The sequence below is a fragment of the Polypterus senegalus genome, chromosome 6, assembly GCF_016835505.1.
Source record: "Polypterus senegalus isolate Bchr_013 chromosome 6, ASM1683550v1, whole genome shotgun sequence".
Taxonomy (NCBI): Eukaryota; Metazoa; Chordata; class Cladistia; order Polypteriformes; family Polypteridae; genus Polypterus; species Polypterus senegalus.
The window spans coordinates 157,619,711-157,638,986 of NC_053159.1; the positions used below are offsets into that span (position 1 = coordinate 157,619,711).

At 41.0% G+C, this 19,276-nt stretch overlaps 1 protein-coding gene across 7 annotated transcripts in view; it reads left to right on the top strand.

Annotated features, from left to right (window-relative positions):
• The window catches only part of fmnl2a (formin-like 2a), a 356,613-nt gene that overhangs the window by 268,137 nt on the left and 69,200 nt on the right, over positions 1–19,276 (top strand). For all 7 annotated transcript variants that reach the window (XM_039757419.1, XM_039757422.1, XM_039757426.1 and 4 more), the window contains exon 7: positions 18,801–18,909. In XM_039757419.1, coding sequence (XP_039613353.1) covers positions 18,801–18,909 — 109 coding nt within the window. The remainder of the gene's footprint in view (positions 1–18,800; positions 18,910–19,276) is intronic.

Consider the following 19,276-nt stretch of genomic DNA (forward strand, 5'->3'; position numbering starts at 1 on the left):
CAAAGAGTAGATCACAAAGTAGAACATCGTAAAGAATTAAAAAACGTTGCTGTGGTACACATGCAGTGCAGGTTAGAGATAATGGAAATAGGAAAATTCGAAAGTCTCAAAAAAATGATAGTAGAGATCACATTAGTGCAAACAAACAGAAATTACCACTCGGTGAAATAATGGAACAGCGAAAAGAGAAAATCCTCCTCTTCATTGGGGCACACCTTGGGAGCGGTACCCCCAACAGGTACAGAGGATGTCTGGGGGAGAACAGAGACAAGGCAGTGAGACAAAAGGACAGCTGCTGTACAGGCTTTTAAATATTTGAAGCGCCACGCGAGATGCAGATCATGCAGCAAACCAGCAGCTGATCGAGCAAAGAGGAGGTAAAAAAAACTGTATTTGTTTCCCATTGTATCACTGTTTAAGGGGGGGTTTCGGAGGAGCGATCACGCCTCCTTGGGGTGCGCTCAGCCTCCCTCTTCACAATGCAAGCAGCAGAGACGCGAAGTGGCTGGCGCTTAGTGTAGGTCACGGGGGTTGGCGAGCGAAGCCCCCTAGTTATAATGATAATTTTAAAATGCACTCCCTAAACAGGTAGCATTTAGTCCAGAGTTGGTTTTTGCTATGGGGTTATTGCTGCTAAGATAGGCCCTTGACCCTCTGTCCATATTCAGAAATGGCTGAAAGAACAGGGTTGACCTAACCTGCCAAGTCTTTGGGATGTAGGAGGAGACCAAAATGCTTAAAGAGGGTGCAAGGGAACACAGGGAGACCATGCAGACTCCACATGCAGAGCTTCCAGGCAGTTATTCAGACTCCTGCAGCAGTGAGGCAGCTCTAAAGAAATGCTCTGTGAAATCGCTGTCTTTTAATGCAGCTTGTATATGATACAGTGAGTCCTTAGCATTCAAATTTCAAATACCTGCCACAATTACTTTAAGAATGAGAGGGGACATCCACAGAGTTGTGTGTATTGTGGTTTGAGGTAACATGTTCCTCACTTGTCGGGAACAAAGTAGTGTGACACATCACAATTTGAACTTTTGTAATCACATTACAGTTGCTGACTACAGTTTTGTTAGTTGTACTATGTATGCATTTTTAAGCAAATGACACCTAAATTTTATAAAGGGCAAGCATTGTATCTCACATAACGTTCAAGGAGGCGAGTGTGGCTTCCTGATTTATTATTACCAACTTGTTTGTTGGCTGAAGCCTTTATCCAGGACGACTTACAGTATTTCAAATACAATTGGCTACATTTCTTTTGCGTTTTCGGTTAGAGATAGGCAGGTGAGGTGGCTTGCTGAAGGCCACACAGTGTTATTAGTGGGATCTGAACCCACAACCTCCAGGTCTGAAGTCCATATCCTTAACCACCACACCACACAGCCTGCCTGTGCCTCCCTTACCCACATTGCACTGCTCATGCATACTCTTTTTTTACAGATGAAGGCGACATTGAATTACTGATGGCGTGTGTAATTGTATGGCGTGACTGAATAGGTTATTTAACTGCTGGATTGTACTGAGGTCAGCTGTGTCTTTATTCAAAAATATATTTTTACTTCTATCTATCTATCTATCTATCTATCTATCTATCTATCTATCTATCTATCTATCTATCTATCTATCTACTGGTCTGCATATGTAATAAATAAGGACATCTATCAGAACTTGTACAAAAGTAAAGAAATGTATTGGAAAACAGCAGTCTCATTATCAAAAGTAACTGTCAAAAATGTAAAGAAACTGTTAATTACTGTATCTTCACCAACAACGTAGCTGTAAGTCTCCATTTGACTGAGCATCTTTGAAGCAGAGCACAGGCCTATATAGTATAACACATTTCCTTGTGCTGTCCATGCTTCTTGCACACGACACACTTGGTAGTTGGTGACTGTGCTCAGTGGGTGGGAGAATGTTCATGTAGTGCTGTCCTAACGGTCGTGCCAAGCTGAAGAAGGGGGCAGCTGTCCACATCAGTACCAGTGCATACAGGTCCCACATCATTCAAATAATTGCCACAATCTCTATCACCGTCGTCGTCATCATCATCAACAAAAATGCTCATCTTGCAACAAATCTAATTCTTTTCAAAATATCAACAGTTTTATACGTTTTTTCGTTATGACAAAACTAGGGACTGTGTGTTTATAACACTATTTTCCACAAAAAAAAAAACATACAGCTGTCCACTAGATGGCAGCACTGGAGCAGGTAACTAAGAGGTAGCCGCCTCAAAAGATCGCCATGAGCAAGCGGGCCTAATCTATACAGCAGTGGCTGTTAACTGAGATGTGAATTTTCTCGTATGTTGCATCTGGACAGGCTCAGAGTTTACACGTACACGTAAGTGTTAAGGATGGTAAATCAAAGTGAATCACAATTTGCGAAAAGAACTTTTATAATTAAATGTATGATAGTTACTTGTATATGTCTGATTAATTTTAATTAAGCAGCTCATAAAAAATTAGATTTTTAGTCAAAAAAGTCTTTGATACCCAACTAAATGAAAACATTCTAAAACCTGATTCGGATGGGATTAGTTTTACACCAGGAGGTGGGGTAATGTACATGTTACCAGAGGACCTTCTCTAATTTTAGTTCTGTCCGAATCTCTCATGTCAGTCTCTTTATATGGCCTGCTTGTTCACCTCTCACGAAATGTTACGGAGCCTTTTACCTATAAAACATCAGCAAAAAGTAACCCTGGGTTACACTAGTCCCATGAAAATCAATGTGTTAGTAAAATTCTGTCATTTCTTGTGAAAACAGCAGTTCCCCCCCAGAATTTATATGGACAGCCCACTCTCTGTACGTCTCACATTGAACCACTTGAGACGTGCCACATTAGTCAAGTGGACGATTTGTGGACAGGTGAACTCCAAATGCAGAACTCTTATCTAAGAACTTGTCCTTGTATTATTAGGTAAACATCCCAGTCTTGTTATGGCGAGGAGCAATAGTTGCGTAGCTATATCGCGTGCGGCTGTTTTCAGGTAACAACATAACGTAACTATAGAAGGCATACATATCTCTGTAACTTCATCACACATCTTATCCTGTGCAAATCCATGGGAAAAATGATTAATGTAGTGTGGTAACATATGTCCTGAAAGCTTATCCCGTCTGAATGGGGCTTAAGTATCACGTGTTGTAAAATGTAGCACCATATCCCAACATGCATGTCAATGTTTTCGTCACATCTCTTTAATGTTTCCATGAAAATGAAGAAGCCTTTGTCGAAGTAAGCTAAGAGAATATTCACCCTAATTGTTAGTGAATGTGAGACAGTTATGTCCTAAATGTAAATGCTTTCTTATTGAGAGTGGAAAGAACACTGAGATGGTAGAGACACAAAGGCACGGACATATTGGTGTTACGTAATAAACAGAGTAGATAGCTGGCCAAGCTGATCAATAAGTGTTCTCGTCTGCTGCCCGTTACACTAGCAGTAGTTTTACTGTTTGCCAACCCCATGTTTGCAAGTGTTTCAATTGTCAAGTCAGGTTCATTTTTGATTATTTAGGTTTATTTTACATTAAGAATTCTTTTTTTGAGCTATTGGCCCGTACTTGCTTGTTTATTTGTTTGAAATGGCACAGTGCTGATGTAAGTCAAGTAGTTTTCCTTGTTTAACTTCTGCATTCATGTTAATTGTTATCGGTTATTTCCTCCATAAAATACTGAAAGCTCATGTTTGTTTCATCTCTGCAACATAAAAGTGAAGTAATTAGTAACGTGATTATTTCAGGAAGTAATGAATAAAGAAACCAGTCCAAGTTTGAGGGATGTAATTAGTGGTTTGTATTGGATTACTTTCTTTGAGTAATTATCCCAAGTTTGGCCCTCTACATTGCATCCTGTCCAACATGATCCCATCCCATCAGAAAGCTGGTTGCTAAACATTATGTGTTAGTGTATTTCTCACATCATGAAAATCGTCAAGAGACTGCTCTTGTGGTCGACCACCTGAACCCACTGCAGTTTGCATATCAGATAAAGATTGAAGTGGAGGATCTACCTACTCCACAAGGCTGGACAAAGCTAGCAGCTCTAATAGTTTTTTATTTTTTATTTCACCAGTGCCTTCAGTACCATCCAACCATCCTTGTTAAGGGGTAAGCTTGGAGATATGCCGGTGGATGAGCCTTTTGTGTCTTGGTTAACGGACTGTCTGTCGGGCACACCGCAGTCTATGAGGCTCAAGGAGTGTGGGGACAACACTGGAGCACCACATGGAGCTTCCCTGCTTTCCACTTCACCTTGTACCCTCAAACTATAAACGTAGTACCAGGTTATGCCACTAGCAGAAAATCTCCAATGATTACACATTTATGGGATGTATTGATAAGGGGGATGAGGGTAGGAGTCCGGAGGAGAACTTTGCTACTGGTGCAAAGAGAATTGTCTGCATCTTAAGTGGTTATTGACATTCACCACACCAAACAACCTCTATGCCTGATCACTAATCAGAGAGTGAATGTAGCGGTAGCACAATGCAATTGGTAGCTGGGGGTCCACGTCAATGAGAGGCTGCACTGGTCATGGAACATGGAGGACCTGGATAAGAAAGGGCAGAACAGGCTGTTTTTTCCTTAGGAGACTGTGTTTCTTTAATGTGGGCCGGGACACACCTTACATCTTCAATATCTCAATGACAGCTTGTGTGATTTTCTACACCATGATATGCTGGGCTAGTAACATCACTTCAAGTGTGGCCCACCGAATCAGCACCGATTACAAAAGCAGGCTCAGTCATGGGACACACTCTCTACCTCTCCATTATGTAATGCCTTTTATATCTATCTATCTATCTATCTATCTATCTATCTATCTATCTATCTATCTATCTATCTATCTGTCTATCTATCTATCTATCTATCTGTCTGTCTGTCTGTCTGTCTGTCTGTCTGTCTGTCTGTCTGTCTGTCTGTCTGTCTGTCTATCTATCTATCTATCATATAGTTCCTTTCACATCTATCTATCTATCTATCTATCTATCTATCTATCTATCTAGCTGTCTGTCTGTCTGTCTGCCTTTATTTCAAAGGCAGCACCTCATTCTGGCTGGAATGCCATCTGTGTAAAGTTTCCATTCTCTCCCTGTGCTCAAGTAGGCCTCTCCTCCTCCAAAGCTTTAGTTACCCTGTGATTCATTTGGATCCCATTTTATGTCTTTCTGCAGGATTAGACTAATAATGGAGGTAAAGTTGAAGTCCATTTCCCTGGCAGTGCTGTGTAACCACTGAATCTACTTTGGTACTGTGTTTCCATATTTTTTTGTCACTGATTTCCTAACCCCTCCTGTACTGTAATCTTCAAACTGAGCACTAAGAGTGATCCGTCAGTGAGGTCGCTCTTCACTTTGCCCGTGTGCTCTGCCTGTTCAAGTATGCATGTTTGATTCCATCAGCATGTGAGTTATGGTTCAGTCAGTCCATTTGGTTGATGACTCTGTCATTTATGTTTTGCAACACCTTAAACAGACAACCCCTTTCCTCTTATTCATTGCTATCTCATGGCCCTCATCCTGAACAGAACATAGCAATCCTCTGAGATAACAGAGCCTTGTGCTTTGCGTATGGCCTGCAGTAAGGTGTGGTTCAGTTTCACAAAAAAAAGTGTTATAATGATGATGTCCTCAGGGGATTTTTTTTTCCCACTTCTATTTCATACTCGCCCACCTTGATTAATTAGTCAGTTTGACGCAGTAAGGGGGACAGAAAATAGCAAAAAAGTTGCTTTGCCACACTTCGTGACACACCTTTATTTAAACCTGGCACAGCTTCTAAAAGCTGAAATTTGACACCCACCCACCCCTGAGTGAGCGTAGCCTCATGGCTTGGGCTTTAACACTATTATCTCTTCTTTCTGATAAGACATCAAAGTAAAAAGCAATTCTGGTTAAGAAAAACAGACCATTAAAGTGGGGGGTGTGAGGGTGAGAGAAGCTCTTTCTCACAATGCACGTTGACGTCAATGCCGTTCTGTGAGTTTTTAGCCATCTGATCAATCCATATGACTTTTTGCTTCTTTTTTAACTTTATGTCCAGAGATAGTCAAATGCCGTGCCTTTAATTCGAAACAAGCCATCATTTGGTCTTTTTGTTTTGTACCCAGATTGTTGTTGCTTATTATCTATCCGACGTCTTATCCAAGGCCACTTACAACATTTGAGATGCAATTGGTTACGTTTCTTTTCTATTTCCAGTTGGTGCCCAGGCAGGTGAAGTGACTTGCTCAGGGTCTTACAGTGTCAGTAATGGGATCTGAACCCACAACCTCAGGGTTTGAGGGCTTAATCACTACGCCTCACTGCCTACAAGTGTAATATGACTTGACTGTGATCGTCACTGGTCCAGTTTTATAGCTCTCCTACCACTGTATGGCAGTTTGAAACAGCAATGTAAAAGGCACTATATAAAGCAGACCTTACATGACTGGTAATCATCTAAAGATGAGTTTGTTTTATGTGAGTGAACATTTTTAGTGAGGTTTTTGGTCTCCCATCTGGCCACACTAACTATTTGGCCCCAGTGTCAACAGCCTGTGAGGGTAGGGTGTGATGCCACCACACTTTGCCACCTTTGTTACATTCACAGCAGAATTTTCAATATATTTGAATGTGTATTACTGCTTGAGTTTTCAAAATGTATTACAAATTTTGAATGTCCATTCCCAGAAGTCACCATAACATTGCCAGAAATTTGAATTTGGCATCTCGTATACACACAGCACTTCCAGTAACCAGTGTTTGTGGTTTTGATGGGATAGCTGCTGTTGTCATCAATGAAGTGGATGGGTTTAGATTTTTTTTAGTTTTAGTTTTTATTTAGATTTTCATTCAGTTTTGTTTTCATATGAATCCCTTAGGAATGCTTTAAAATAACTTCAGTGTTTTTTGTCTGGTGCCTCCTGACTCACTGGTACGAGAAGACCCCCACATATGATACACCGTTTGGCTCGTCATGAAGTTTATTGGGGTGCCTCTCCCTTCACTACAAGACATATTTTACAAACGCTGTGTCCGCAAGGCCTGCAGCATTGTGCAGGACCCCTTACACCCCTCACATGGACTTTTCACACTTCTGCCATCCAAGAGAAGATATTGCAGCATCAAAGCCAAATCTGCGAGGCTGCAGGAGAGTTTTTACCCCCAAGCTGTTAGACTCCTTAACACCAGGCTGCCCCCTGGGACCTTCCACACGGCCTCAACCTCCTCTACAAAACAGAACTTTTATACATGAAAACCACTATCCTGCAAAGAACTGAAAATCTCATACTGACCTCTAAGGATTTATGAAACATTCTGACCTGTCATTGTTTACACACGTCTTAAACAACTATTATCATACACTGATAATTTCTGTATTATCTATATCTATTATTTATTATTTATTTACTTATTATATTACATATCTTACACATCAATATTGCTGCTACTTGTTTGTCCAATCTTTGCACAATGTCTTGTCTTGTTTGTTTGTGTTTTAATTATAAATTTTAAAATTTTTATTCTATTTTTAATTTACTATTTGCACATCATGTTGTTACACTGTGGACCCTGAGCTTCGCAATTTCGTCTATCTGTATACTTGTAGATGGTTGAGATGACAATAAAGTTCACTTTGACTTTGACTTTTGACTTTTGACTTTGAAAAAAGTTTAGTGCTGCAAGACTTCAAGCTATTTGGGGTTCCTTCCTATATTTGACCCTCTAGACCCAAAACATCCCAAATTATTAAGAATGCAAAAATGCATTTGTTACGCCTTAAGTCCTATGTAATGAGACCTTAACAAAGGCTTCTTCTGGTGCTAATGACACTTATAAAGCATCAGTAAAGTGGATAGTCATCTGTGCAATGTGGCGTACTAAAATAACTTTGGAGCGATCAGAGGTAGCTTAAGTGAGACACGTGTCTCTTGATATTACATACGACTTGGGATTCCTTCATATTCATAAGTAACATTACCAGCATATCAAATGCCACACGGCACAGAGATGAATAACCACTTTACTGATGCATTATAACTGAAGTTCAGACTAAAAGAACCCTCTGCTTAAGGTCTTGTTACATAACAGAAAATGAGTGCCTAAAGTAAGTGTTACTGGTTGATTTTTTTTTTTAAATACTGTTGAAGTATCCACTTGAACTGTGTTAATAGCAGTAATAATCGAAATACATGAAAGCTTTCAATGTATATAGTGCATTTCTACAAGCGTATTTACATCCCATAGTAAACATCTGTTATAGCAACATCTCAGATCATTCACTCAGTAAGCAACATAAGAAACCTGGGCAGCTCCCTGTGAGCCTAAATAGTATGGATGTCATTTAACAACAACACATGCAGGAATAAAAAATATTTTGGCAATCGAGAGGGCGTAATGACACACTTGTAATATGCAGCTGTAAAACAGGCACACACACACTCAGTCCATGTACACATGGAGAGAACATGCAAATTCCTTAACATTGAGCAGCCTAGCAATCAGTAGCGCGATGTGACAGGAACTCGCTCGGCTCTGCTTCTCTGCCCACATTAAAACATCAGCACTAAACAAGCTGATTAAACCCAAACGTGTACGTGTAATGTCAGCTCAGTTACCGCATACTACACATCAACCAGTACTTACAATGGCAGCCAGCACAGGGCTGTCTTAATGCTTGGGCATGCTGGGCAGTTGCCTGGGGGGTCTCACAAGCAGAGGGGCCCCATGCTAATCTATGTATGTTGTGACTTGCTGAGTGGTTGTGTAGGTAGGGCGCCCAGTGCACTGCTTTACCCCGGGACCTATAATGCTGTTAAGATGGCCCTGAGGAAGCATTCAATATCACAATGAAACAAGTCATGTATATAAACAGCCATAGCTGGCTGCTACACTCACATCCACATACACAGAAATTCAGAGATCTTTTTTTATTCTATTAATTTATGCTGATTTGATATCTAAATATTACAATATAATAATAATAATAAGGAGGAGGACATCAAACAAATACTTACAGCTGCGTGTTTTCAGAAATTGGAAGTTTGGTGGTCATTGATGTCAGTTGCTGAAATCCCTGCGTTGTTTGACAACATGGGGTCTTTGTTTTTTCTGTCTAAGTACTTGACCAATCTCGATGGCTCTAATTCCCAAACATAGGGTGGCATGTTTTCAGCACCTTCTCCTTCAAGTTTGGTAAAAGCTGGCGCTCGTTGACGGCTAGTTGGGTATCTCTGACTGATGGCCGATTATGGCCAGTGAAATCCACAGCTGTGTTTATCTGGGGGCTGCTGTTCATAAACCATAAGCACTTCATGCTGTTCACGCCCTGTCTGATGAGGCCGACGACAACCTACATGACTTCTTAACGACTCCACTTACTGGATCTCATTGGCTTGAGGATGTCGGATTACACATAACAAATCAGTGTGAGTCCACCTACAATTTTAGTTTTGTGTTTTGGGTTTAGACAATCCGTTCTGATGGACTTCTGATGGTTTTCAGACTCTTGCAGACATTTTAGACCTTGTTTCTGCCCATCCCTCCATGGTTCGACCATCTTCTGGTCATTTTCACTGCTCTCTAAACTTCTCTGAGCACCACTCTATTGTCAAATGATTACAACCGATTTGATTTTTGCTTCTCTACTTGTGATGGTTAATTAACATAGACTTTTACTGGAATTGAGAACTGAAAGGTGTGCTGATTTGACATCAGTGCTGTGTCTTAAGGAATGTAAGAAAGTTTAATGAATAATTTATTACAAAATCAGCACGTTAGTAGTCCCTTTACAGGTTATGCTTACCTTGCTGTATAAGGAAATAATCATGTAGCCCTGAAAAATTTAAAATAAGTGTTAACCTTTTTACTTTCTCCTTTCTTCTTTCCGTGGAAGACAGTAACCGACCGTACGCACATTGCTTTTAAGAATCTCAGACACTTTATTTACGTCCGCAAGCCAAATATGTGCCTGCTACAATAAGCTTAACACAAAATAAATTAGCTAATAGACATTAAAATTGTTTAAGTACTACAAAAATATTAAAAGAAAAGTTGCATAGTGTTTTACATCAAGAGCTAACTACAACCAATATACCAATATCTTATTTATAAATGTCTACGCATGGAAGTGTGTGTGTCTGTCCACCTCCGATGATACACAAGCGAGGCGAGCACGTCAGCAAAGCAAAACCTCCGAAGAAAGAGAGTCACTTAGCTGCTAATACACAAGTGATGCAAGCACGTCAGCAAAATGGCCAGAGTAGTTGCTTTCAATTACCCGCCATCTCTGCATTTCGATAGTTTCTAGGACCCTGGGCTTTTTACAGCACGGGCTTACACAGCTAATCTTATATCTTATATATATATTATATAAACATCTACGTGTGGAAGTGTGTGTGTCTGTCTGGCCTGGAAGTGAGAGGTGGAGTCGGGGTAAGGCCTCCACCTCCGAGGACAGACAAACGATGCGAGCACGTCTGCAAAACGAAACCTCCTAGGAGAGAGACGCCCAGAGTAGTTCCTTTCAAGTAATTCATTTTTTTCTAGCGATTTCAATAGTTCCTAGGACCCCGGGGCTTTTACAGCTATAAGACTATACAAACAAAGAGCAATACCTGAGAAAGCAAAGGGGGAAAAAAAAGAAAGCAATTGTAACAAAAAAACGAGGCTCTTGCACAACTTTCTGGGGTGCATCTATTAAACTTTGTTTGGGGAAACAATACAAACAATTACTTCAATGCTAAAATTAAAAAAAAAAAGATTTTTAAACAAAAAGATGAATAAATAAATACAGGGAGCTCCACAAGCCCATCCTACCTCCAGCAAGCCAAATATGCGCCTACTAAAATTAGGACATGAGTACCCATAAATGCACCCCAATTGAGAGTCTGCAACACGTGCTCTCCCAATGATTGGTTCCTACCCAACATTATTTACATACTATATAAAAATAGTATAACAATTTTGGGGAAATAAAAAAAAAAAACCCAAAGTACAAATATAACACTGAAAACCAGATTAACCCAGTTACACAAGGCTTGAATATTTTCTAAAAGGATATTTTTAAAATTAAATATTCAGATCTCAGTTATTGGCTCAGATACATGCCCTGCCTCCTCTGTTTGATACGACCTCCGTTCATTTCACAATGTCCAGTACAGTGTAGTGTGTAAAACGATGATACCACACCAAGGACAGCACAGAACATCCAGGCATGAAAGCACTTTGTTCTCAGTGTCACGAGGTGTAGGCCACTGGCCAACCTTAAAATCATGAACTCGAAAAAAGCTCACCCAGATGCTACGGTAATATTTTAAAGCATTTCTCCTGCCTTTTGTTTGGTGGACACAAGGCAGAAGTGACCGTGACTAGTGATCTCCGGAAGGAAAGGATCCTCAACAGCAGGCTTTCTTATGATCTTCAAGAGACAAACCCTGGTCTAGCTGGTCGTACAGTAGTTTTGTACATTAACATATTGGCCATTTATTACAAGACAATTAGACAAGAGACAAAACAAAAAGGAACAAGAGGCTGTTACAGAAGAAATTCCATTCTAAAGCAACAAAGTGACTCATGCACAGGGACATAATGCATTAATCTTAATCTAGTCCAGTCTAAAATGATCTAAAGTGGCTTTTTTAAAACTTGCTTTGGAGACAAGGCAGTTATATTTCATCGTTAACGTGTATACTCACTGAGCAAATTATTAGGAACACCTGTGCACCCGCTTATCCATGCAATTATCTAATCGGCCAATCACGTGGCAGCAGCACAATTCAGAAGATATGGTAGATACCTGTACAGGTCCAAAGCTTCAGTTAATGTTCATGTGAAACACCAAAATGGAGAAAAAAATGTGAGCTCAGTGATTTCAACCATGGCCTGAACGCTGGTGCCAGACAGGCTGGTTTGAATATTTCTGCAACTGCTGATCTCCTGGGGTTTGCATGCACAACAGTCTCAAAAACTCATTCAGAACGGTGTGAAAAAACAAAAAACATCCAGTGAGAGTGAGTCCTGTAGATAGACATGCCCTGTTGATGCGAGAGGTCAGAGGGGACTAACCAGACTGGTTTGAGCTGACAGAAAGGCTACAGTAGCCCAGATGACCACTCTGTACAACTGTGGTGAGCAGGAAAGCATCCCAGGATGCACAATATGTTGAAACTGGAGGTGGATGGGCTTAAACAGCAGAAGACCATGATGGGTCCCACTCCTGTCAGCCCTAAATAGAAAGCTGAGTCTGCAAGTGAGCACAGGTTCACCAAAAATGGACAGTTGAAGATGGCTAAAACGTAGCCTCTTCTGGGGAATCTTAATGTCTGCTGAAGCACAAAGATGGAGAGTCAGAATTTGCAGTAACAGCAGGAATCCATACACGCAACCTGCCTTGTGTCAGCAATCCATGTGTAATGGTATGAGGAATGTGTGCCTGACACTCTTTGGGCCTGTGAACCCCACGACCCACTTAAGTATTGTTGCTGACTCTCTGTAGCTCTTCATGGCCACCATTTGTCCATCTGGTAATGGCTTTATCCAGCATGATAAGGCACCATGTCACACAGAAAAAGACCTCTGGACCTGGTTCTTTAATGACCTTCCCAGTCACCAGATCTGAATCTAACAGAACACCTTTGAGATGTGGCAGAAAAGGAAATGAATGTGCAACTGAGAAATCTGCCAAAATTGTGGAGCAGAACCTCAAAGGAATGTTTCTTAACATCTTGTCGAATGCACGCCATGAAGAACTGAGGCTGTTTTGAGTGCATAAAGAGGCCCAACCCAGAGTTAGTGTGATGTTTCTAATAATTTGCTCAGTAAGTGGATATTCAGCCTGTTATGTGTTCCATTTAGGCTTCATAATGAAAACAGGAGTGGCACAATGGCACAGACTTCACAGATTCAGCATCTAGGATTTGAATTCTCACCCAGTCACAGTTTGTGAGGAGAATGAACATTTTCTGTCCCAATATACAGGTATGGTGTGCCCATCGTGCCTACTGGCACTTAGGGCAGCTCATTCACCCATGTCTATCCCTGGCCAATTTCTCCACAGTTCCCCAAGTCATGTTCATGCTCTGCAGTTCTTGTTTGAAGGTACACCTCCATGTTGTCTTTGGGCTCCCCCTCCTTCTTCTGCCTGCTGGAGTCCCATTTAGCGAGGTTTCTCCCTGTGGCTTTTCATTCAGTTATTCCCTCCCTTGTCCCAACAAGGTGCATGTTTGGTTAATTGGCGACTCCACATTAGCCCCATGTGAGGTAGTCTGGCTACATTCCTGTGTCTAAGTTTGTTTGCCACCGTGTCCCCAGTGCTGCCAAGATAGGACCCCTGTGACACTGAAATCAATTAAGTAGGTTTGAGAATGAATGGATGGATAGATGTGGGTAAAGCAGGTTTTCTTTTCTTATTTGAGTATCTTACACTCTTACATATACAGTACAAAATGCCCTCTGTTTTGTTATAACTCCCATGAGTCATAATTGCCCACAAGATTTTATGTCTCCATTTAAGATATGACTGGTGCTTTTTTACTAACAGTGTCTCTTGGCAAGTAAAGATAAATAGACTGGCACACTGTAAACAAAATTGCAGTATACCATAATTATCCTAAATTGAATTTAACTTAATTGAAATATATTCAAGACCTGCCAGAGGCGCCACTGGCACAAATTATAATGATGACTCTTTTAGGATTAAGTCTCTATCAGTTTTACACATCAGGATGCAGCAGTTTTTTTTTCCCATTCTTCTCTGCAAAATTACTGAAGGTCTCTCAGGTTCGATGGGCACTGCCGGAGAAAAAGTACGTTGTTAGCTTCTGTCACATCTTCTCCACTGGATTTAGGCCTGGGTGTCGATTGAGTTGCTCCAGAACATTGACTTTTTTGTGTTTAAGCCAATCCACTTGCAGGCCATTTTCCTTCTGGAATAAAGAAGGAATCCCCTTCTTTATTATTCATTTGGAATACGCAGTAAAATTTTATTTTCAGTTTGACGTTAGTGGTGATGTTCAATGCCAAAAACCTCCAATGAAATATTTTACATAAAGATTCCATTGTAAACCAGTGTTGTATGATTTCCATAGTCTTCACATAAAATGTGGAAAAAGTGAGAGGGAGTGAGGCTGGATGACATTTACCAGCTTGAGCTGAGATTTACACTGCCTAGTGACTTACGGGAAATAAAATGGCTTAACTAACTGGCTAACATTTTCAAAGGTCTTCAAGAGCTGTGGAGCACCAATATGTGTTCTTACACACTTCCTGTGTAGTATGGTAAGCTTATATTCATACAGTGTAGTATACTGATTTTGTACAAACTAATCTGCTGCCCTCTGCCCTGCCCATGTTTGCTTTAATAATTCTGCTTCAGTTAACTGGTATCTCTCACCTTTCTGTAAGGCCTAACACCTGACATGCTGGAAGGAGATGCCTTTCTTATCATGTAAAGCCCGGCAGACTCGTACTCTGTGGCACTTTGCCTTGCTTGTGCACGAACCCAGCTACAGCTGCCAGGAATACACATTATAGGTGAGAAACAGCAGCTCAGTAGTGATCTGGCACCGCTGATGCAGAACCATTTATCAAGCAGAAGCAAGAGCTTCTCATCCCACCTCAGAGGTGGTCCATCTAATGCTTAATGCTACTGCTCTTAAAGTTTTGAAGAAGTGAAGTGAGCAGCTTCTGAATTAATGAGCAGCTTTTGGTCATCTTTTTCTAAAGCATTTGCATTTCTCATTATGATTTTGTCATTTGGGTGTCATTCACCCTTTAGACACTTTGGTCTTGTGTACCACTGATATCTTTTCTCCTGTGTCCATATCCAAAAGTTCAAGGAGTGTATGTTAAATGTTTTGTCACTCTTCTTACTCTGGAGGCTCTTAAAGGTAGCCAGACAGACAGACAGATAGATACAGTGCATCCGGAACGTATTCACAGCGCATCACTTTTTCCACATTTTGTTATGTTACAGCCTTATTCCAAAATGGATTAAATTAATTTTTTTCCTCAGAATTCTACACACAACACCCCATAATGACAACGTGATAAAAGTTTCCTTGAGGTTTTTGCAAATTTATTAAAAATAAAAAATTGAGAAAGCACATGTACATAAGTATTCACAGCCTTTGCCATGAAGCTCCAAATTGAGCTCAGGTGCCTCCTGTTTCTCCTGATCATCCTTGAGATGTTTCTGCAACTTAATTGGAGTCCACCTGTGGTAAATTCAGTTGATTGGACATGATTTGGAAAGGCACACACCTGTCTATATAAGGTCCCACAGTTGACAGTTCATGTCAGAGCACAAACCAAGCATGAAGTCAAAGGAATTGTCTGTAGACCTCTGAGACAGGATTGTCTCGAGGCACAAATCTGGGGAAGGTTACAGAAAAATTTCTGCTGCTTTGAAGGTCCCAGTGAGCACAGTGGCCTCCATCATCCGTAAGTGGAAGAAGTTCAAAACCACCAGGACTCTTCCTAGAGCTGGCCGGCCATCAAAACTGAGCGATCGGAGGAGAAGGGCCTTAGACAGGGAGGTGACCAAGAACCCAATGTTCACCCTGTCAGAGCTCCAGAGGTCCTTTGTGGAGAGAGGAGAACCTTCCAGAAGGACAACTATCTTTGCAGAAATCCACCAATCAGGCCTGTATGGTAGAGTGTCCAGACGGAAGCCACTCCTTTGTAAAAGGCACATGGCAGCCGGCCTGGAGTTTGCCAAAAGGCACCTGAAGGACTCATAGACCATGAGAAACAAAATTCTCTGGTCTGATGTGACAAAGATTGAACTCTTTGGTGTGAATGCCAGGTGTCACGTTTGGAGGAAACCAGGCACCGCTCATCACCAGGCCAATACCATCCCTACAGTGAAGCATGGTGGTGGCAGCATCATGCTGTGGGGATGTTTTTCAGCGGCAGGAACTGGGAGACTAGTCAGGATAAAGGGAAAGATGACTGCAGCAATGTACAGAGACATCCTGGATGAAAACCTGCTCCAGAGCGCTCTTGACCTCAGACTGGGGTGACGGTTCATCTTTCAGCTGGACAACGACCCTAAGCACACAGCCAAGATATCAAAGGAGTGGCTTCAGGACAACTCTGTGAATGTCCTTGGGTGGCCCAGCCAGAGCTCAGACTTGAATCCGATCCAACATCTCTGGAGAGATCTTAAAATGGCTGTGCACCAACGCTTCCCATCCAACCAGATGAAGCTTGAGAGGTGCTGCAAAGAGGAATGGGCGAAACTGGCCAAGGATAGGTGTGCCAAGCTTGTGGCATCATATTCAAAAAGAGTTGAGGCTGTAATTGCTGCCAAAGATGCATCGACAAAGTATTGAGCAAAGGCTGTGAATACTTATGTACACGTGATTTCTCAGTTTTTTTATTTTTAATAAATTTGCAAAAACCTCAGATAAACTTTTTTCATGTTGTCATTATGGGGTGTTGTGTGTAGAATTCTGAGGAAAAAAATGAATTTAACCCATTTTGGAATAAGGCTGTAACATAACAAAATGTGGAAAAAGTGATGCGCTGTGAATACTTTCTGGATGCACTGTAGATAGATAGATAGATACATAGATAGATATGAAAGGCACTATATGATAGATACTGTAGATAGATCAAGGCTCTCTGCCTGACTCCTCTACTCTGCCTCATCCCCTTTATCAATATACCCCATAAGTGCAGAATCATCGGAGGATTTCTGCAAGTGACATGAGCTGCTGTTATATTTTAGTCGGAGGTGCCTGCTAAACATGCTTCTGTCTGTCAGTTTTCTCTTTATGTGACTTTCAAATTAAGAATGTTTATCACACGAGATTATTGGTGTGCCATTAAGCCGCTAGCGTTGTCCAGGTGGCATAAGGGTGTGTGTGGTGAAGGTTAACATGCTGTCATGGTCACTTTTTTCATTTAAACCAATACTTTGTATGCATTTTTATTTTCAAATGGTGTGACATTTAAAGTTTGAATGATGCCTTGCTTCATTACCATTGATAGCCTATTGAATATGCAAATGTATATAATAAAACAATGCAATTTAAACAAATGCTTCACTGTGATTGGTAGCCTAGAAATAACAAATAAATAAATGGCTACAACTTGAAACTACTTATAAAAATGAATCAAAAAGCACAATCAATTCAAAACACTTACATTGAGTGGATATGAATGGTAGGTGAGGCCATCTGCTCGATTGTGGCTTAGGTTTGTCTGCAGATTGGTCACACAGACAATTTAACAACTGCCTTTCAGAAACAATGGTGGCAAACAAAACTTTTTGAAATTTTCAGCATCTCCTAAAATCAAAATAAGTGCAAACTGCAGAAGTTACCTTTGGCTTCAAAAATGCCCGTCCTCAGTTTACTCTTGTTTTTTTTTTTTAGTATTCTTACTTATGGTCGCCGACGGGGCAGTGTTTTTATTTTTGCCTTTTTTTGGAGTAAGCATAGACATCGCCCAGAACATTATGTGATGAAATTGACCTACTGAGCTTTGGCTCACCCAGGCACTGTCACTGGCATGTATGGTTTGTTCAGTGCTGTAGTATTTGTAACTTGTGTATTTTTATGCAAAAGTTCACTTTTTAAATAAAAATGCTAATCGTTACTGCCTGATTACAAGGTGTTCTTGTTCATTGTTCAATTTTTGCAATCTGAAAAAATAAAATAAAAAAACTTGCAGGTAAGTCAGGTTTTCCACGATTAAACTGAAGTATGGCAGCAGTGAGCCAGTTAACTGTCCACCGGCACAGGCCTGCTAGTGATGGAACGTCCACTGACCTGAAGTCTATTAAACTTTAGGAGGCTGCAGTTACTGTACTCTCTTTTTCAGCTTGACAAACTTCCATTAAACAAAGTTGAAGTGCGATTTGTATTCCCATCAAAAATGCTTTCCCGTCACTTCTTGATAAGAAAGAAAAGATAGTAGTAGTAGTAGTAGTATCTGTCACATGTATAGAGTACAGTGAACTTATCATAACACATCTCTTATTAGCCACTTTCTGCCTTATATGTTTGAACATTTGTCTCTCTTTCCGGTTTATCCATCCATTTTCCAATTATCCACTGGCAGAAATCTGTTCTTGATTGGGTGTTGGGCCTTCAGAGGGTGCCCACCCGGCTCTGACTCACACCAGTCAATCTCACTCGCAGTCCTCAAACAGAAGAACATACAGGTATATGAGGTCTGGTTGTGGACTCCACCCAAGCAAGTGCCCAGGCCTCAAATCTGACCAGTACCAGTACTCTTTACCAGATTTCACATGTGATTGAACTTTACACGAAATGAATGAATCCCATTGCTCACTTTTTTAGATCATGTAATCCAATTCAGGGTCATCGTGAGCCAGTGGTTATTCCAGGTATCATTAGATGAATGGCAGACGCCAGCACCGAGCAGTGTACCAGTCAACTGCAAGGATCAGTTGCTTAGCCACACCAACTCAGACCTGTCCAGTTTAGAGAGGTCAAGGCACCTGCCTGTCTTGGGAGGCAGGATGAATTAAGAGAATCAGGAGAAATGTCCACGTGGACACTAAAAAATGTGAATGGTTTGCAGATAACATAAGGACCAGGGCTTTGAATCTGTGCCCCCAGAGTTATGAGGTAGCAGCTTTTCCCACTGTGCCATTAATGTACGAGTATCCAATGGATTGTTGTGTTTAGGCAGTATCTTGGTCTGTGTCTTGTAGCCCTTCTGTTGAGTCAAATTACTGTCCTAGGCCAACAGGACTTCTTGATGAGGGTCTTAGGTGTTGCACTGTAAACTCTGTTCTTAATATTTCCCATTTTCTTTCTTCTCTCTCTGATAGGTGCAATACTTTACCCAGTCGAAGGACACTAAAAAATTCCCGATTAGTTAGCAAGAAAGACGACGTTCACGTGTGCATCATGTGCCTGAGAGCCATCATGAACTATCAGGTAAGCGGCACTGCAAGCCAATTATGTGGAGCCTGCCCACTGTCTGACTTATAAATCAGCGTCCAGGGTTCAAATCCTGTGTCTTGAGGGGGTTTCCTCCCACATAAGGAAAACCTGCAGGTTAAATCAATTGGTGATTCCAAATTGGCCTCAATATGAGTAGGACATTAAATGGACTGGCACTTGCCCAATCTTAATTTCCTGCTTTGCCGGTGATGTGGCTGGACAGACTGTGACCAAGTATTAGAGTTTTCAAGAATTTTGCATCATTTTAAAATAATTATTTTTTCTGCCTGAAATTCCTTGAAAATGGTAGTTTTGGCATCAAATACCAACAATAAAACAGCAACCCCTAATGCAAATGTCG